The 21,420-nt window shown below is 31.3% G+C and overlaps 3 protein-coding genes across 3 annotated transcripts in view; all 3 read left to right on the top strand.

Annotated features, from left to right (window-relative positions):
• The window catches only part of Unc-76 (fasciculation and elongation protein Unc-76), a 35,999-nt gene extending 23,274 nt beyond the window's left edge, over positions 1-12,725 (top strand). The window contains exons 2-5 of the mRNA XM_014231163.3: positions 8,104-8,501; positions 8,562-8,777; positions 9,983-10,072; positions 10,160-12,725. Coding sequence (XP_014086638.3) covers positions 8,104-8,501; positions 8,562-8,777; positions 9,983-10,072; positions 10,160-10,242 — 787 coding nt within the window. The 3' untranslated portion in view covers positions 10,243-12,725. The remainder of the gene's footprint in view (positions 1-8,103; positions 8,502-8,561; positions 8,778-9,982; positions 10,073-10,159) is intronic.
• A 4,649-nt stretch (positions 12,726-17,374) lies between these two features.
• Ass (argininosuccinate synthase) lies at positions 17,375-19,511 on the top strand. Its single transcript, XM_036376961.2, has 2 exons — positions 17,375-17,861; positions 18,545-19,511. The coding sequence occupies exons 1-2, from the start codon at positions 17,391-17,393 to the stop codon at positions 19,373-19,375; spliced, it is 1,302 nt and encodes a 433-aa protein (XP_036232854.2). The 5' UTR covers positions 17,375-17,390; the 3' UTR covers positions 19,376-19,511.
• A 106-nt stretch (positions 19,512-19,617) lies between these two features.
• On the top strand, positions 19,618-21,385 carry LOC106615068 (uncharacterized). Its single transcript, XM_014231100.3, has 3 exons — positions 19,618-20,282; positions 20,335-20,666; positions 20,721-21,385. Exons 1-3 carry the CDS (start codon positions 19,906-19,908, stop codon positions 21,311-21,313), a joined length of 1,302 nt encoding a protein of 433 aa, XP_014086575.1. The 5' UTR covers positions 19,618-19,905; the 3' UTR covers positions 21,314-21,385.
• Positions 21,386-21,420: the final 35 nt, after the last annotated feature.

Genomic DNA, 21,420 nt, shown 5'->3' with positions numbered 1-21,420 from the left:
GCTCAGCAAATGACATCCACAACAAATAGAGGAATAAAAACCTGCTAGAAAATAACACTTGAGCATACGCTTCGAGCACATCTGTTTGCTAGAATGCCACAGACTGACATTTGTGTACAGCAATAAGTACGTAAATGTGCATACTACTTAATTATTGTTGTTATTGCAGCACATTTGCTGCGGTCTGTTTCTGGTATCGTCTGTCGCTCTTTTTTATTGATGTAGTTTTTGTTGTTATTTTTGCTGGTCGGCGGCCGTCATTAGCAACAATTATGGAATTTAACTATGTACGAAATTGCTTGCTACTGTTGTTGTTGTTTTGTGTTGTTGGCAATGATAATGAATTGTAATCGAATATCAAATGTAGCGCGAAAAAATTATGTACATATGTGTATGTATGTATATATGTTTGCATAATTATGAGCGTTTTCTCCCATGGGTTCTTTTGTATGTGGAAAAAAGTTAACGAATTTGAATGACAGCTGTGTACATATGTAGCTATAATGCGATCTGAACAAGTTCTTTGAAGCTTGTACTGTTGCCTTGGACAATAATCTATCCTAATTTCATGAAGATATTTTACATTAATAAAAAAGTGGGCTTGGAGCTACATAAGTCTTTGCTCAAAAGTCTTCAGACTTTTGCAGGAGGCTGATGGCTAAAATAGTTCTCTTCATTTGTTGCTTTAAATAGTGACTCAACAGCCGATTCATACGAATATCCCGTTATACAAAACGTGTAAATATTACTTTCGTAGGAAAATGCATAATTAATAATTTCTTTGTGCTCATTTTGGAATAATATTGCTTGAGGCGATGAGTGTGTATAAAAGTTATCGATAAATTTCAAAAGAGAAATCATTAAACTAATATTAATAATATATTTACGTAGGAAAATGTATATTTGCATTAAATGTAACTGAAAATAATATTTTGGTTTTTAAATAATAAAAATAAATGAAATTGTAATTATGAAAAACATACACGCTCGTACAAACAAAACACGAAGAAATTATTGCCATTTAAACAAATTGTATGAATTACGTTGCTTGATTTGAAATACGAGTTGTATAACATTTTCAACAACACTGAAGGTGTTTTTGTAATCAATCAGTGGCAGCATTACTATGATATAAATGTCTTGTGTTGTCAACACAACAATAATGCCAACTAATGCCACTTTCGTAAAAGTATAAGAAACTTTTTCATCAACGCTATCACTATGCAATGAGTTCACATTTTTTTCTACGAACTGCTTAATCACTTGCAGCATTCATTTACTTTTTTTTTCTAATAACACACACACACACAAAAACACACATATTTCTATGCATCACAAATTAAGCGTGGTAATTGCTCAATCAAGTCGAATTGTGTTGACGCAATGTTTGATGAATGCATGCTCTATTGAGTGAAAGAAGTTTGGACACGCAACAAAAACAATAAAAAAAACTGATACAACGAAGTAAAAACGACATAAAAGTTGACGTATGTAACGTACAAAGCGACAGCGCAGACTCCTTTGTTCAGTTATGCCGCTAATTGTTTTGTTTTTTTCTTTATTGTCAACAAAACGTAAAAAATAAAAAAAAGTTAAAATGGTATAAAAAGATCGTTTTTTTTTATTATAATCGATAATTTTATTTGACAGCTATGTGCTATATCAGACCGATACTGAGCGAACTGAACGATTTGTTCGGATATTATAGCTTTGTCGGGGACAATAATTTATCCTTACATACTTTATACTTACACGTTTCCTTCTGGGTGTTGTAAACTTAACATAAACTTTTCATGGTATAAAAAATTACAATCATTAACAAATTTATGACAAAAACTCACAATTTTGTACAATGCTATTGCAATAATTGAAAAATCAAAGTGTGGAACAAGTATAAGATTTACTAAAAATTTTAAATAGTCTGTGCGCGACGTTAGTGTTTACCATTATCAATAAATATTTATCGACTTTAATCAATTTATTTGCACGATTTGCGTTTAAATTAAAAATTATTTATATAACAACAAATACGGCGCACATTCAACATAATTTTTTAAGGGGATTATGAGCTTTTTTTATCACGCCTCGATTAAATAAGGAATAATGGCAATCCAGAGTTTGTAATTTGTTCAAAATTCACTTGGTATCTTCTAAGCCACCCACAATGAGTGCAACAACTCTGAACTAAATTTTTATAGAATAGAACCTTCTGCCATGTGCTGCCTTACCATATTCATATATACATACATACGTACATATGTGGAATAATAGCCGGCTGACTTCATTTGTCCGCCAATTCGGTCATGGTCATTATTTAATATTAAGGGTTAGAATAAATGAAACACTGCCAACATTTCGCACAATTAAAAGAAGTTTATCGCAACTGAATAGTCTTGAAACGACATCATTTTCACTGCTATCTACAGACAAGGCACTCACTTCCGTTTGCCTCCATGCACACAGTCACACATCAACATTTTTAGAAAGATAGTATGTGCCGACTTTGGACCAAGTAGAAAACGCATGTGCATTGAATAGATACCACGAAATTATGTACAACGGATGCATGGGATGGAGACGATATGAGGTGCTTTTTACATAAGTGCATGTATATCTGTACTTTGGACTAACGGTATCAAATGCACGCACATCTCTACAAATGCTTACTCATCAGAATATAGCATTGTTGTAGGCCTCATACAACAATGAGGGCGCAGTAGAGTAACAAAAACAAAAAAACAACAACAAAAAATCGCCCAAAACAATGTGCACCATCAACAAGTCCAACAAAATTCAATTCATTCAGCAATTCAACCAGCTAGCAAAACAATCTACTCAACACCATCTGTAGGTTCGCGGCAAGGTTGCACAGCCAACGCACACAACTGCGCCGATAGCTTTTAGCAGTCAGTTCCACATGCTCAGATCTTCAATTAATGTGTTGCGCCGTACTGAATGTGCATACGTACATATACAAACATATATCATATTTGTGTGTGTTGATTAAGAGCAAAAAAAAAACAATTACAATTTTTAAAGTGGGGGAAAAGGACGTGATAAATAAAAATATCAGCAAAAATGCATAATTGAGTGCCACTTCAGCACCCCGCACATGTTGTCTTTAATATTTCTTTCTGCTAGGCAGAATAGTTAAATGTATGCCAAACAAAAAAAAATTCCCTGGAAATCGTGTTCAATTTGCGCACATTTCGATAATTACGCGAGGTGTTGATGCATGAAAATAGAAATGAAAAAAATCGATTATTTTATAGATTTCCCATAACTACAAAGTAATCATAAATGTAGTTGTTGATGTATTTACTGAAATGATAAAACAGGCGCGTACAAGGTCAATGCAAATTAATTTGGTTTTGGATTGAAAATTTTAAATGTAATGGAGACATAAAATAATCTTAATATAATATATTTTGCTTTTTATTTTTGATAAAAAAAAAACGATTTTGTACTTTTCTTAAAATTTTTTACGCTTAAAATTTTTTAAACAGTATTTATCAAATAACTCTTAATTTCCAGAGGATAACTTTCACCAGTTGTTTCTTTATTAAGCAGTAATTTCCATAAAAAATATTCAATCCAGACAAAGTACCTTAAAAATTCTGAATAAATATAAATTAAGCCACACACGTTAGTTGTAGCTTAGTTGCGGAAACAAAAGTGAATCATCTAATAAAATAATTAAACCGCACATACATCATCTGCAATAAATTATAATAAAGTGAGTGATATGACTCGTGCAACTAACCACAAATAGCCACATAAAAATTAATAACACGCAATTTTAAAAACATAAGGCTGAGGTCACAGCGTAGCGAAAAACTAAGCAATGCAATTAAAGGCTAAATAAAACAAGAAAAAAAGGTTAACTTCGGTTGCACCGAAGCTATAATGCCCTTCACAGGAACATTTCTTATAGCATAAAAGGGTATAAAAGATCTTAAACTTGTTTTTGATCGGTATGTTTGTATGGCAGCTATATGCCATCGTGGTCAGATCTGAACAATTTAGTCGTATATTGTAGCGCTACCTTGGAAAATAATCCATGCCAAATTTCGTGAAGATATCTTGTCAGATAAAAAATATTTTCATACGCATGGTAGCTATAAGCTTTAGTGGTCTGATATCAGCGATTCCAATAAATGAACAGCTTCTTGGAGGGAAAAGAACGCGTGCAAATTTTCACAACTATATCTCAAAAATTGGGGGACTAGGTCACGTATATGCAGGCCGACGGACATGACTAAATTGACTCAGCACGTCGCTTTTTCTTCTAGGTGTTACAAATTTCGTTGAAAACTAATTATGAATATATTCTGTTCAGTGTGTAAAATTTGAAAATGCGCGATAAGCATTATATGTAATCATGATTATTACATTTAAAAGCAGGCATTTTTTATATATATTATAAACAAATAATAGTCTTAAATTCAAATTAAATGCATTTTTATTTAAGTATTTATTTAATTTTTTTGAGTTTTAACTCAATCTCGTTCAATACAATAAGAAATGCAAATTCCATTCCGTCTGGGAGTAATTACCTTTATAGCTTTGCGCGTGCGCAACTAAATTGCTCGCAATGTAAACACGCCACAGCTTGTTTGTCGCCGTTTTCTTTATTGTTTTGGATACTTGTCTCTTTTTGCGTTTTTTTTTTTTTATTTATTTTTTTTTTTTACTTGAAGCCACTCAACAAGTGTGCCCATCGCCACTCAGCGATAAGGTTACCAACGCCATCCATAACTATGTGCCTTCCACATACTTTCTAATATTTTTTTGCGATCTTCATGCGTGTTGACTTTGTGGTTGAGCGCATTGTTTTCACCAGTGTCTTTTTCGAGGCATTGCATTGTTTTTTTTTACGATTTTTTACGTTTTTCTTTCAATGCCTTATTAGCGCCAAGTGTCTTTTTATGTTAACGCTTCATACTTTCAAATGTTTGTAAAATTGCATTGTTTTGAAAGCGCCTACACAATTTTTACTGTCTGCTTGTTAGCTCTTTCACTATTAGATTTCAAGTCAATTCACCACACTCGTAATGACTAAATAACTATTTTTCAGGCGTAGTAAATGCAATTGATTGGCGCAACGGAATTTTAATTTTGTAATTTATACCAATAACTATTCGTGTTGGCGTGTTTGAACAGCATAATGCGAGTATATGTATATTTTATAAAATCAAATAATTATTTTAATTAAATCTATATTGAAGTTTTTTATATGAAAAAATCTGTTCGTGGTTTCCATGTTTCAAATATACACCCAAGATTAAATTTGACCAGGGCAGGTCCATAAAAACATTTTCTCCTAGATTGGTACAACCTTTTTTTTAAGTTCGTGTGAAGTTTGTTCTTCATATATCAAATAGTAAGTGCTTCGAAGCTGTTGTATCTTGAATATCTATTGTACAAAAATTTTTCAGTACACTGCATTTTGTTTTGAAATATCCGCTGTCGAGTTAAGGTTTATTTAGTGCATTTATGATGGGGACTCATTATGATCAGAAGGTTGAGGTCAACGGCCCTTTTGTTTACATTTAGCGAAATCAATAATCATTCCTGTTATAAGATCAATGATCCCTTTGTTTACCATTAACAAGGTGAGCAACCATCCCTGGTGAGTTCAATGACCCCTTTGTTTACGTTTAGCTCAGTCGCAAACCTTGTCGTGGACCATCATCCTTATGGTTTTTCACTATAGATGTTTGACTTCGCTAAGGATCATTAAAGATTGCGACAAAATCTCTGACATTTCTTATAGGATTTTCTTTTAGCTTAGATGTTTTCTGATAATAACACAATATTATCTAATTATGATTGAGAACCAAACAGAACACATGAAGGAAAAACTTAGAAGTATTGCTTATATTTATAAACTTTCGGGAATCATAAAGAGTTCAAACTATACTTTCAAAAAGCACCACTGTCAAATATTATAAAAAAATCGCACCGTTCTCTCGCATCAAAATGTTTCGCATCATTTTATTTATGATTGCTAGTAGTTGGGTTTCGAAATTAAACTTTACGTACCTATTATTGCAGAAAGTTTAACTAATTTCTCCCATGTTATGTATAAGTCATCGCAAAACACCATATATAATACATATGAAAGAGGCCATTGAAAGTCATGCTCATTGCAATGTGTAATGATTTGAAGTGAGAGTGTGCGGTTTGGGCACTAATTGTAATAACTTTTATTGCACTCATTACTTTTTAACTATTCGTATAGTTAAATGCCATTTTACACACCTATTTTTCGCATAGTTTTCTACACGAATGGTCATAATAATTATATACACTATTTTTAAGCGTAAAATCGCTCTTTACCGAATTTTACCGAAAGAAAATTCAACGTAATATAGTGTTACTTAATGGTTAACGCACAAATTAAGAAAGTTTTTTACTTGTAATATTTTATTTTTTATTTTCTCATTTGCTCAACATGCCAAATACTCAACATTTTACAAAAACGAAAATGAAAATGAAATCATTAATCCAATTAACCTACGGCAACCTCGTTTTCATTTAATCAATTCCAGTTGAGCAATAAAAATTCAAACTTAAATAAATGCTTACATACATGTCCTCCTTAACACTTTTTAATTACACATACCACACGCTGCGTGCAAAACCCACCCACCATTCGCGCCACAATTTCATCTAAGTATGTGTGCAAGTACCGTAAGGCGCTCTTGCGCCCATTTGTGACCCACATTTTAAAACAAGCGCATAACATTTCTTTTCGTTTTGTTTTAATTTTGTATAGGCATTACTACTATGCCGTTATCTGCGTTGCCATGCTAGAATTTTAATCATTTAAGTTGACATATTACGAGGAGAAATGGAGGAAAATTAAAAATTATTTCAGCTATTACTAGTTTGGAGAAGAAATAGTACGGTAAGGAAATATAATAACGGGGCATCCGCGGTAAATATTTGTAAGCAAAATCCAAATACGTATGACCTTAAATGTTTAACTAAGATTAGTCATTTATCTACTGCAATGTAGAAAATATTAGTGAAGCCTCGATTAGACGAAAATGATTTTTCTTTAATTTTTTTTTCTTTTTAAATCTTTTTTTTTATTCTTTTAAAATTTAATCGTTATGGTTCACGTAATCTCTTACGGTAGATGATTATCGTCAATTAAATTTTTTGTAATACTAATCGTTTAATCGCTTACATTCCATTATCTTTCACTTCTTTGTTAATCAATTGCAGAAAGAAAAGAGATTTGCTTTTGAATATTGGGTTAACAAAAAATTAACTGTATTTCTGGTTGTATAACCGTTATTTTAAATGTACAAACTTCATAGTATACTTTTCGGTATATTCATCTACGCATTGCTGCAGGTTTATGGTAGTGCACTTGACAAGTTACTTAAACTTTTTTATTGCCTTAGCCCAAATCTTGACAAGCCTTAAGCGCAAACAAAAAGACAAAACGTTATGTGCGTTAGTTTTAATATATTATATGTGATACTATATAATTTGTAAGCATATTGCTATGCATATATGGCTTGTAAAATTTATATAGTAAATTCTATATGTGGAACAACATGAATGTACGGCGATTGTCTGTGATTTTGTAACCTACATTTTATGTGCTGGATACTTAACTGTCTTAAAAACATTTTTTTGTTATTTTTAGTTTGTTTTTGTTAAAACTACTTTTGTTGGTTGTATATGTATATATATTTTTGCGATTTATAGTTTGTAAGTTGGCAAGCCGCAAATAAGTTGCTACAAGTTTTGTTTAACATGACTGTTAGTGGCAGTTGAAGTGCTCTTAGAAAATGTGCGCTAAAAAGACCCATTGAGATGTTTTAGAAATGCTTGCACATTTGTTTCGATTTGTTAAATATAATGGGTGTTGCTGGCACAAACTTGCTCATTAAAAAATATGCTATTAAAATGAGGTGAAGAGTTGCTGGCAACTGCGAAATATATTTTTCCATTATATCAAGTATTAATATAAATATACATATACTTTTTTCATTTTATTTATTTTTTTTTTATTCTATTTTTTTATAGAAAAAATATATTCGTAATATTAATAACTTTTTAATTTGCTTCACTCCTCAACAGAATGTGGTGGACTATTACTGGCAACTTTGGCAACATATTGCCTATCGATTGGTCGAAATCATTCACACGCCAAATGCATATGCCCACATTGAATTTGGGCCAAAATCAGCTTGGTGCCGGTAATGGCAGTATTGGCAATTCGCTTGATGCCACCACACCGGGTGATGAATTGACCAGCGAAGATGAGGCTGTAGCCAATGATCTCGATATGCATGCATTGATATTGAACGGGCTGAATGCCGAGCATGAGGAGCCTATTAAAACGGTTGAGGAGGTAATTAAAGAAATTGATGATATTATGGATGAGGCCGAGAGTCCATTGGATGAAGCAGAGACCTGTGAATCGGAGGTGATAGAGAAAGCTAGAGAGGTGTTGGGTGCGCCTTTGTATGCGGAGAGTGAGTATACACTTTCTTCTTTATTATTTCTTTTCTACTAAAAAGCTAATTTTCTTATAGAATTACAATATTTATCGATATCACAATTGAATGAGCTCTACATGGAAATGGAAATGCTCATACAGGAACTTAGCGAGACACTAATCAATGAGTTGGCGTTGCGCGATGAGCTCGAATATGAGAAAGAGCTGAAGAATTCGTTCATTTCATTGTTACTGGCGGTACAGAATAAACGTCGACAGTATCATGTGGAGAAGAAGCGTGGAAAATTACAAGGTAAGTTAGTTGTTAGCTATTTAAATGCACAATAAATATAAACGATTTTGGGTGTTAAGGTTAGATTGAGAGCGAGTCAAACAAAACCGAATTTTTAAACATTTTCATTCTTTTAAAACTTTAACGTGAATTTGAAAATTTTTCAAATTATTTAAACAAACCTAACCTAAATGTTTTTGAAATTTTGGATACATTCAAAAATGTTAGAAAACTAAAGCTTGCTCTTAAAAATACTTTTTCTATGCGTTTTGAGTAAAAAAATGTTCTCGTACGAAGCGTTTAAGGAGTTATATTCACTTGCAAGTCCGAAAGAAGCGTTTTTTGGATTTTTTTTGAAGCGGCATTTTATATATTAAATAAATGTATTGTTACAGAATTAAATGTAATTTTATAATTGAATATTTATTTGGAAAAATGTTTGATTCCCTTGATCACGTAGCCGATCTCCAGAAGAACCTCCGAAAAAAGATGTCTGGCGGTAAGGTCTGCTTAAAAATATCACAAATCCAAAAACAAAAAAAAAAGTGTTTTTAAAATAGATGAATAATGATCGGAGGACCTAGTCAAAATTTTGATTTTTCACAAAATTGTGACTTCCCAAAAAAGTCGTTTTTTTTTTAAAAACATTTACACTAAAAAGTGGTTTAGAAAATCAAACTTTTAAAATTATCGAAAATTAAAACTCTTATTCTTGCGATCATTACTTGACAAATATATCTTAGAAGGTCCTGTGAAAATTTCAAGTTGTTCGGAAGCAGAAAAAATTTTCCTCACCAACTGCGAAAATAGAGTTTTGAGAAAAAACGTGTTTCAAGTTTTGTGAGCCGATTACACTAAGTTAAAAAATCTTACAAACGCGATTATATCTTTTAAACTACAATATATGGTAGATCAATTTTATTCGGAGAATATTATTCGTATAATCGATAATTTTTTAATAAGAAATTAACTTCAAATCTTAGCTAAGTATCCGGCGGTAAGGTTTTCGACTTAGACCTATCTTTCTAACTTGCTTACAAATTTTATCAGTAGATATAAGTATATGTATGTATGTTTTGCGTGCACTAAATTGCTATATTGGTTTTCACCTAATCAAGTTGACAGTTATTAAAAAAATATTCTTGATCACCGGTAATAGTTTTAAATTAAACAAAACACTCAAAAATCAAAGTCGGCGCTTATTCTTTTTTTATTGTAATTACCAGGGCCGGAGCCAAAGTATCTGACCACTGTCATACCTTACCACATGGAGAATGGCACACCAAACAACCAGTCGTTGCAAGTGCTAATCAAAAGTGAGTACACCAACAAATTATCTATACAAAGCAACTAATTCAATTACATTTCTCTGTTCTGTTTCTCTATTGCTTGGCAATTTACAGTACTAAAAGCAATCAATGAGGACAGTCCAACCGTTCCCGCGCTGCTAACGGACTACATACTGAAAGTACTTTGCCCCACATAAATATGCACTGCGGCTGAGCAGTCAGTTGAGTTGTTAGGTGTTTTAGTACGTAATTGCAGTCGATACATTTAGAACAAAAAAGAATACAAAATACAACAAAAACATAAACAAAAAAGAATAGTAAACTCATATACAATCGAGTAAAAAAGAGAAGCTAATTTAAATGAACAATTCTAAGTTATATACAAATATATTTCTAATTAATGTTTTTCTATTTTTAGTTACTTATTAAAAGCAAAAAGTAAACAAAAGAGCATAATAATAATGGCTAAACATAGAAGATTTTAATTAAAAACGTAACGAGTACCATATATATGTAGGAGTGTATAGTTTATAGACCGTTATTTTTGTCGGCATTAACGAGCGTTAAAAATATCGAAGCGTATTGGCGATTTAGTGCTCTTGAAAAGCAGCAGAAGAAGAAGAAAATTCTTAAAATGCAAAGAATTTTTGGTACACCCCAAAGAATAATGCATAAATTTCGGCAAAAATATGTATATGTGCAGGCGTGTAATCAATTAAAAATGTACCATTTCGAAAAATTATGCAAATTTAAAATAATAGGTATACAAAATATATGCGCGTTAGCTAATTCTGCGCGCTGAAGAGCTAGTGAATTTCATTTAACCTAAACTGCCTACGAGTAATAATAATTTATATAAGTTTTTTGGTAGAAATAATAATTATTAAATCGTAAAAATTTATTTGTAATCGAGTAAAATTATTAAAGCCATATTAAATGATTTTTTTTTCGAGTTATTAAAGCCATATTAAATGACTTTAAGTTAAAAAGATATTCAACACGCCTCTTGACTTTAAATGCAAAATATTTGTAAACTCAACATAATTTTTTTTTTATTTATTACAAAAAATATTTGAATTATTACAAATACATTGAAATTCATACGTAATGAGCACAAAAATATGAAAACTGCTTCGATATTATTTGCGCACTTATGTATACATATATGGCATGTAGAAATATTTTGCGTAAAGCATGCTTATAAGTTATGTATGTACATATTAATGCCGCAAAAATTATTTATAAAAAAACTTATATGTATAATTTTGTAAAGCTTAATGTAAGTAATTGTAAGTTATTATTTTATGAAACTAATTAACTGTGTTGCTTTTCGTATTAAGTCAAAATACATTACATATAATATCAGTTATGTGAAAAATGCATAATTATAAACCCACTTAGGTACATACATATGTACGTATGAGTAATGTGTGCATTTGCGCAAAAAAAATACAAAGACAGAATACAAAACCTGCATTTTTTGCACACTTTTCTTTATTGTTACCAGCGTTTATTAGCCGAATTTATTCCTTGTACTCTATACTGCCTTGAAAGAAAGTTTTTGTAATTTCGAAAGCATTTGAAATTTTGTTGCTTTTAAGTTATTACCATATTAACATACATATGTTTGTATGTATGTATATAAAGTTGCTTTGAGAAATATTTCCAATTAACGATAATTAATAATAATGCTTTGCCTTTAATTTATGTGGAATTAATTAAAGATTTCATATTTTTAGTACATTTTCTCAATAATTTTTTGTTTGAAATTTTTTATTTGTAAACATTTTTGCTTGCAATATTTTGTATATAATTTTTGAAATTTCAAAATTTTTATATATATTTTTTAACTTGTAAATTTTTATAATTGCAAATTTAATTTTTTTTTAATTTAATATAAGTATTTAACTTTTTAAATATTTAAATTTTTTGCTCACTTAATCTTATTTTTTTATATGTTTTAAAAAGCTGAAATTTTATATTTGTAATATATACAAATAAATTTATTATTTTTATATTTTATATTTACTTAAATTTTTGTCTGCATTTATGCAATAATCTTTTTTGTTGCTAAATTTTCAATTTACACTTTCGTGCATTATTATTTTACATTATGCAATATTTTAAATACATTTAGTTGTTTAAATTGCTCATAATAATCAAAACAGGAAAAAAATATTATTTAGAAAAATACAAGCAAATAATTTAAATTAAATAAAAAATAAAAAGTAGTTATTAAATAATTTACAGTGGCCATATTAATGCTTTCAATATTGTAAAAATAATGCAAATAATATAACAAAATCTTTTCTAAAATAATGTTTGCCTAAAATAGTATAAAAATATATGCGTGCAAAAAATAATTTTTGCTGAAATTAAAACACCAACTTTTCAACTCAAATACTTTTAGCGACATACTCTTATTTTGTATTATGTAATAAGCAAACTATTTCTTCCTACGCACTGTGTTATTTTTATTTTACTAATTATAGCTATTGTTATTATTCTTATAACGTTTTGTTCAAAACTGCAGCAATGTTTTGTATTGATTTATTTAAAAAAAGATTGTATTGTATATTTTGAAAGATGAGATTTTAATCTAAACAGGTTTTGAAAATAAATATTTTTAATTGTGAAATATAATTTTAATAAAGCCTACTTCGTATATATGTATACAAAACTTGTTTAATTTAATTTTTTTTAATACATTTTTTCAAGATATTTCTTTTTTTCTTAATTTTAATTATCAAATCGGGTTTAATTTTTTTAATTTTTCAATCCCTTATTCAAGTTCAAATTTTTTATGGCAATATTTGGTTTTAAAAATTTATTTTTAAGTGTTCAATCCGGTTTTTGGGATTATAAATTTGAAAATTATTTTAATTAAAATTTATAGGCTTTCAAAATTTAAAAATAAAAATATTTAAATGTTAATTCAATAATTTTTTAATGCATTATTTGCAACCCTGCATAGTTCAATCCGGTTTTTGGAATCCGAAATGTAAACATAATTTTTTAAAAATTTTATAGGATTTCAAAATAAAACAAAAATTTTATTTTAATTATTTTTTAAAGCATTATTTGCAACTCTGCATATGTATATAGGTTGTTTTTGTTTTATGTATCTATTTAAAGTACTTTTTTTTATAAAACTAGTAAAGTTTTTTGTTTTCAAATTGCCATTCCATCCATCTTCCTTTCTTTTCTAACTGTTTGTTATTGTGCGTTTTAGTCGCATGCTGGGCAATTTTTCTTTCAAATAGCATAAATTGAAGGTTCGTTAGTAGTCTACTCAACCCTATTCTATTGTCACCACTATTATGAAATTCAACATAGTCTATAGTCACCATGATAGTAATAAGCATCGGGATTTGCTAGTCCATATGAAAAGCGGGGTTACTTCACTATAACTTTTAGTCTTTAACTTTGCGTCTATCTATTCTGACTGAACTCATTTATAAAATATATGACGTCTGATTGTAAACACACAATACGATTTGCTCTTGTTTATTTATTTTGACAGCGTGTAGAGATTATCATATGTGTCGTCATCTAATCCTTTATCATAAAGTGTGATGGCATCAGCTGACTAATCATATGAATAATCACATCATTAGTATTTTCAAACTTTTGTGTTTTCCTCATTATTGGTCATATATACACGACAAGGGCTTTGTGGGGTGGACCTGAATATTACTAACAACTGTTTATAGAAATAGTATATATATATATATAAACTCGATAATGACTTATTTACCGTACTATGTCTACATTTTCCACTAAAACAACTTTAAGTACTTCCCATTTTTTTAAGAACTAATTAAAAATAGCAACAGAAAAACTCAATCATATATAAAATAAGTCGAAAGTAACCGTGCATGCTTAACGTCTTAAAACATTTCCACATTTATTATATAAACTCAGCTTTGCCACACGCAGCTTTTAGAAAAATATTTCCAATTAAACCACAAACATACATAAATACATAAACAATCGCTAGAAAGTTAGCTAAAAATAGTACAGCTTCTTATACGAAATAATAAAAGTAGCCATAAGCAAATAATAAACAAAAATAAAAATGCAAACCCAGCAGTGGAATTTTGTAGTTCAGTGTCATATTTAACGTAACAAACAAGAAAGAAAAACCAATTACAACACAAACAAGCACCCTAGGTACCTTAAAAAATTCTATTTACACGCAATTATATAACGCAAACCTATTAAAAATTTGAACTTCAATAAAAAAAATTTTACACCACTTTTCGATATTCAAAAATAATTTAATTAAATTAAAAAATTATTGTACACTTTTTTACTTTCACTTAAAAAAAAATGGTTAAAAGGACATTTTTTAATGACAATTATTTTTATTTTTTAATGCAAAAGCATGAGAATTTATTTCAACTTCTTTAATAAAAATCTCTTTTTTTAAAGAAAATTCTTCTTAATAAAAATATCATTATTTTAATGAAAATTCTTAATAAAATTTTTTTTTTTATGAAAATTTATGAAAAAAAATTTTTTTTAATAATAAAGAGCACATTTTAATGAAATTTTTTTTGCTGTTCATTTTTGATGTACAGTTTTTAATAAGTAAATAAAAATCCATTCCCAAATTACAAAAAAAATTAAACGACTTCAAATAAAAATAATTTTTTTTTAATGAAAATTGATTTGCTGTTCAATTTTTATATACAGTTTTTGATAGGTAAAACAAAAAATCATTCTTAGCATATAAAAAAAACTAAGCGACTTTAAATAGAAATATTTATTTTTATTAATTTTTTTTTGTTACTAATTTCAAGCACAAGCCTAACTAAGTAAATGCCTAAATATATTAAACACAAAAATAATTGAAATTAAAATTTTTAAGAAAAAATATAATACACAAAGCAACTACAATTTAAATAAAATTTATATAAAAAAATTAATGTATCAAAAAAAAAATTCAAATAAAAATAAAAAAATTAAAATAAAAATAAAAAAATTTAAAAAAAAAATGATAATGGCGATAACTGTATTTGACGAAGTTGTTGCCTATCAAGCAAGTAAATTTAAAGAATGTCCATGTCTATTAGTTGTAATAAAAAATTAAATATTTATAAAAATATTGCAAATAATAAATAATATATATAATAAACGCAGAACACTATCAAATAATGACGTATTAAGCAGAAAAGCTTACGTAATTTAGTTGAAAGAGCGAAAATATTAAAAAAAAAAAAAAAACATTTAATACAATAATAATACATTAACACAAATTGACCATAAAAAGCGCGTAAAAATATTATTATAATAAATGTAATGCAATTCTCTATATACAAATATTTAAAAATGCTTAAATAAAAAATTATGGAAAATGCACAAAAAATTGGTTGAAAGCTGACTTCATTAATATTCGTGCGGTTAATAATGTTCAAAATATTACACATAATATTAAAGTGTAGGATTTTAAAGCCAAATTTCCGATGCATATAGGGCTCAAAGGTTTATGATATTTTTCAAAAGCTTGCTTATTTTCTCCAAACATTGCTACTAGAAATATTATATGTACCATATGTATATAGGAGGCTATAAAGCGCCAATTAAGGGGTTATATACACTTGCAAGTCAGAAAAATAAATAATTATTAAAAACAAGAAAAAATGTTAATGTGATGCGATATGAACAATTTCTACGAAGGTTGCACTATTGCCTTAGACAATAGCTCATGCTGAATTTCATGAAGATATCTCGTCAAATGAAAGAGTTTTGCATACAAACACTTGATTCCGATTGTTCAGCTTGTATGGTAGCTATATGCTATAGTGGTCCGATATCGGCCGTTCCGACAAATGAGCAGCTTCTTTGTGAGAAAAGGACAGGTGCAACATTTCAGATCGATAGCTTAAAAACTGAGGGACTAGTTTGTATATATACAGACAGACGGAGACACAGACGGGCATGGCTAAATCAACTCAGCTCATCATGCTGATCATTTATGTATATATTTTATAGGGTCTCCGACGTTTCCTTCTGGGTGTTACAAACTTCGTGGCAAACTTTATATTAAGTTCAGGGTATAAAAACAAAACTAAAACATTTATTATTACAATAGATGAATATACATAGGTAATCAGCGAAGAACTAGATCACTACAGAGTGGCTTATAAAATCGAATTGATTGTCAAAATCCTATTTATTCGATAATTAGCTGACAAATATACATATCTACGAAGGTCGTGTGAAAATTTCAATCGTTCTAGCCGTTTCGTAGAAATATTCCTCACTGACTCTGAAAGGAGCGTTTGGAGAAAAATACGTTTGAAACTATTTGCCGGATTAACTTAAAATTTTCAGACAATATTCTCAAATATATGTGCATTCGTTATAAGTATGTGCAAAACGAAAAATATAATCGATATAAGACACCCTCGGATCTACATTGAAATCATAACCAAAAGATTAAGTTTCTATTAATGAAGGTTTTTAGGAGCATATCCTTTTAAAAAAAGGTTCTAAATACGTTTCATCTTGAGGTGTTTCCAGTCTGAGGTCTTCGAATGTGTCTCTGCTGCTTTTGTAAGTGAATTACTTATGGATTATTCGTTTTTCAGTCTGCTACTATTATCCGCCGAAATTATAGAAGATATGCTTTGGAAGCACCCTAATATTACTTGAGCCATAGGTTTATCTACGAAATAGTCGTGCTTTGTGTACGATCAGTGTTTACGTTTGATTTACACACATTTAATTAGCTGAGAGTTAATATTTATATCATCAATTAAAAATGTTGAAGTATATTTTTAAAGCACAACCAGTTATGACCAGTTATCTTGTCAGTCTGCAGAGTTGAGCACACTTCGGTTGTACTCGAGATTGCTAGGTTTTATATTTGCTTTAGACACAATTTCGAAATATGTGCGAAAAATTTTCTTATACACTATTCCCTATATATATTTGCACTTTGGGGGCTGGCACTGTAAACACTTCTGATGTACTATAAATTTGCGATAAGCCAGAGAGTACGGCTGTCAAATAGCACAACACCGATCTCTGACAATAACAACACGAACCGACACACGAATATTACCGAAAGTATATTATACATGTATTTAGTGTTTATGAACTTTATAGCATCCCTCCAATGGCTAGACAAACAAAGTGTAATTATCTTATCAATCGCAAATTTAACAGCTTTCGGCTGCATAAAGTACGAGTATCTCGAGAAGCGTTTTGATTACGACCACTAGACTATAAAAATTTTTACTCTTCTTATCAGCGGCAGGCGCACGAGCTTATCGAGACAGCGTTTAATCACACTTATAATATTAACACAGCTTCCACGTACCGAATCGGTTCAAATATGTATATACGTATTGCAAACGTCGAAAATTTAGTTTCATTCCAACACTCGCGCGCAATGGTTGAGAAAGTAATTTTGGCGTATTCCGGCGGTCTGGACACCAGCTGTATACTGAAATGGCTGTTGGACAAGGGTTATGAGGTGATCTGCTTGATGGCCGATGTCGGCCAGAAGGAGGACTTTGCGGCGGCACGTCAGAAGGCGCTAAATATCGGCGCCACCGAAGTAATCGTCACAGATGTGAAGGAAAAATTCGTTGAACACTACATTTGGCCAGCCATACAAATGGGTTTGATCTACGAGGAACGCTATCTGTTGGGCACTTCATTGGCGCGCCCTTGCATTACCGTGGCGCTCGTGGAAGCAGCCAAGAAGTATGATGCCAAATATTTAGCGCACGGCGCCACAGGCAAAGGAAATGATCAAGTGCGTTTTGAATTGAACGCATACGCGTTGCTGCCACATATTAAGGTGAGGAGGTATTTTGGAAGGCGTCGAAGATGTATAGAAATTCTTAACGTGTAACACATTTTGTGGGATTTGTGCGAGTTCGTGCTAATTTTCGAAAAATCCAAATCAGCAGTCGTGACCGTGGAAATGCTACTTTCGTTCTCGAAATCGAACGATGTTTGTTTGTATTTGTAGAGATCTTCAAGAAATTAGCTTCTCACATCAAAGTAACCGTGTATCTCTTCATTAAACACTGCGAAAACATTACTAATGTTCTGTAGCTTCCGGTTCGTGCTTAACTAGATCCAATTTGTTTATAAAAATTACGAAAGAGCGAAAGCGTCGGATATCTTACGCGGTTGCTTAATGCATAACGTTCAAATTCTTGGACGAACGCATTTATTATGAGCGCCAAAAACGGTATTTATCTGCGAGTAAACGTCTTGGTCACCGCCAAGCACTAATCTTGTAATCACCTTACTGGATCAGTTCGTGCAAGGTTATCACGGCCGTAGGCTTATGCGCATGCACTTAGGTCAAACGCGCATTCAATTATTTTGAAATGCGTTCGAAACCGATCATTTGTCAGCATTCTACTAATGGATTGTGCTTAAAATATATGCGCTAGTGACTTACCGGCTGAGACGACACCCTTTTCTTTGTAGATTTACTTTTTATTGTCAATATCAAATAATTTCTTACAGATTATCGCACCATGGCGTGATGAGGAATTCTGCAAATGCTTTCAAGGACGCTTGGATCTTATCGAATATGCGAAAAAACACGGCATACCAGTGAGTGCAAAACCGGCTGCCCCGTGGAGCACAGACGCCAACATCCTGCATATCAGTTATGAGTCGGGCGTTTTGGAAGATCCCTTCCACGTCGCACCCGAATCATTGTACGAAATGACTGTTGATCCCAACACAAAAGCGCCAAAGTCACCTAAACGTGTTGCCGTACATTTCTCAAGCGGCTTACCCACTGCTGCGGTCGACCAATCTACGGGCAAGCAATACACAAGGCCTTTTGATATACTGCAATTTTTGAATGAGGTGGGGGGCGCCTATGGTATAGGTCGCATCGATATTGTTGAGAATCGTTTTGTGGGACTTAAATCGCGCGGTGTCTACGAGACACCCGGCGGCAATATACTCTACACTGCCCATCAGGATTTGGAAGTATTCTGTTTGGATCGCGAGGTGTTGCGCACGAAGCAAGTTTTGCGTAATCGCATGGCCGATTATGTGTACAATGGTTTCTGGTTCAGTCCGGAGGCGCAATATGCGCGTCGTTGCATTGAAATCTCTCAGGAGCATGTAAGCGGTGAAGTCATTGTTGAATTGGCACCAGGTTATGCGCGTGCTATTGCTCGTAAATCGGCCAAGGAGTCGGGTGGTTTGTACAATGAGGAGCTGGTCTCCATGGATGTACATGGTGGATATGTGGCAAATGATGCGAGCGGTTTCATTGCCATCAATTCGGTGCGCATTCGTGAGCATGTGCGCGCTTTTGGCGATTACGAACAGCACTGAAATGATCGTGGATCGTATTGAAGGATTGGGTAATAATAGTGAACGTGATTTTTTTTAAATAAAACTAAATTTTAGATATAGTATATATGTATATGTAAATATAAAGAAAATATAGATGTTTTATTCAAGCTTATAACATCAGGGTGGTCAGTTATTTTTTTTTTTTATGTTTTTTTACTAGCAATGAAAAATATTGAAAACTTCAGTAATTCTGCAGTTTTGTTTTTTTGTTTTTGGTCTAGTAAAGAAAAAATCGATGTTTTCTTCTCAGAAAGTTGATATGGCGCTCCATTTTTATGTATATTTTGCTCCAAATATCAAAAATATGGTACCTGAAAGGAAGTTATATATTTGAGAGCGCGAAAAGTAAATTTCCACAATATGCAGTTATAATGTAATAGGTAACTCTGCTCTTACGTTAAGTTAAGTGAAACATTAGTCAGCTGTTATAGTCTCATATGTAAATAAACAAAATATTTCACAAAGCCGGTCAGTTTATAATTATTTTGTGCAAAAAAAAATTAAAGAAAATGTTGGAAGAACATCACGCTGTAGGCAGCTTATTATTTATGTACATTTGCACGTTATATAGACGTTTAAAACGTGATCAGCCGGTGGAGCCTACACAAGCGCAAATTCAAGAAACACATCAACCTTCACATTCAGATGAAAGAAGTATTCAGCCCTCAATAAATTTTGAAACCTATAGTAAGTTTTGGAAACGTCGTGGATATTTTGAGACGGTGTTTTTACCAATGAAAGAACAAAATAGTTTAGAGTTTTTTAAGAATACATGTATGAATGCTGCCATGTTTGATTCACTTATCTCCATGATAAAAGAAGAATTAGTGCAGTCAAATGTACCAAAGGATATAACAGTTGAAGAACGGCTTGCTTTAACATTAACGTAAGTGAAAATGTTTTCTTTCAATGACAATCATAATAAATTATAAAATCAGTTTTTTAGCAAAAGGGCTTTCTTATAATCATGTAGTTCGTGTCCATAAACTGGACTGGATAGAACTGGCACGAACTATCCTATTGGAGACTTGTGATGCCTTATGGAAAGTGTTACAACCAATTTATTTTGCTAAGCCAACAGAAGCAATGTACAGTGAATTGGCAAAAAGTTTTTTGGAAAAGTGGCACTTACCTTACTGTGTTGGGGCAGTTACAAACAAAGAAATTACACTCTCTAATTCCGTTAGGAAAACTGAAACTGGTTCTATTATACTAATGGCCACCTGTGATACGAATTATAAACTTACATCGGTTAGTATTGGAAATAAAGGTGAGTTTGAGTATTTCTTAGCGCTTGAGTTGTGAATATATGTTTCTCATTCAGGACAGTTTTCTTCATCGTCTTACGGTCAAGCTCTGTTAGAAAATGTCTTACCGCTGCCCAGTAGAGGGGAACCCACTGAAGCCCAGCCGTCATTTCCACATTATTTGGCAGGCGATTTTTCTTTCCCTTTACTAACTAATCTTATGCGTCCTTTTCCTGGTATGGAACTAAATAAGCGACGACAAATTTTCAACTATCGCTTATCTCGTGGTCAACAGGTTATTGAGAATACTCTGGGTATTATTGCAGCGCGTTGGCATATATTTAAAAAACCAATAAATGCAAAATCAGATGAATGTAAGAAGTATGTGCTGACAGCTTGCGCTCTACACAATTTTATTATGTCAAACGATAGTGATCATATATATTGTCCGGAAAAGTATGCAGATTGGGAGGATGAAAACCATATGATTAATAATGGCGATTGGAGAAAGGATGCTGATAGAAGATATTCAGCAATATGTTATTCGAAATGTTTCATTCGAAAATCAATGGAATCTGCTTTTAAACAGAGAGAAGATTTAGCTAAATATTTTGAAAATGATGGAGCCGTAGAATTTCAAGATGAAGTTATAAACGCTATTAGTTATTAAAGTACTTTATTTATTTTGTTAATTTGGGGTTGAGTAAGAAGACATTTAATAAAGTTCTATAACTGATAAAAACTTTGGCTTTAATTGGGTTTGGGATATATGAAACT

The sequence above is a fragment of the Bactrocera oleae genome, chromosome 5 (genome assembly GCF_042242935.1).
Source record: "Bactrocera oleae isolate idBacOlea1 chromosome 5, idBacOlea1, whole genome shotgun sequence".
In the NCBI taxonomy this organism is placed as follows: domain Eukaryota; kingdom Metazoa; phylum Arthropoda; class Insecta; order Diptera; family Tephritidae; genus Bactrocera; species Bactrocera oleae.
Note: the sequence above shows the minus strand (reverse complement) of the source record. Positions and strands in the feature narration are given on the sequence as shown.

What these genes read in the sequence shown, in the direction of transcription:
- Ass (XM_036376961.2), top strand. Translation starts at nt 17,391, where the DNA reads ATGTATATACGTATTGCAAACGTCGAAAATTTAGTTTCATTCCAACAC. An exon ending in CGTTGCTGCCACATATTAAG is followed by an intron (nt 17,862 to 18,544) that starts GTGAGGAGGTAT and finishes AATTTCTTACAG; the next exon opens with ATTATCGCACCATGGCGTGA.
- LOC106615068 (XM_014231100.3), top strand. Translation starts at nt 19,906, where the DNA reads ATGTTGGAAGAACATCACGCTGTAGGCAGCTTATTATTTATGTACATT. An exon ending in CGGCTTGCTTTAACATTAAC is followed by an intron (nt 20,283 to 20,334) that starts GTAAGTGAAAAT and finishes TTATAAAATCAG; the next exon opens with TTTTTTAGCAAAAGGGCTTT. An exon ending in GGTTAGTATTGGAAATAAAG is followed by an intron (nt 20,667 to 20,720) that starts GTGAGTTTGAGT and finishes TTTCTCATTCAG; the next exon opens with GACAGTTTTCTTCATCGTCT.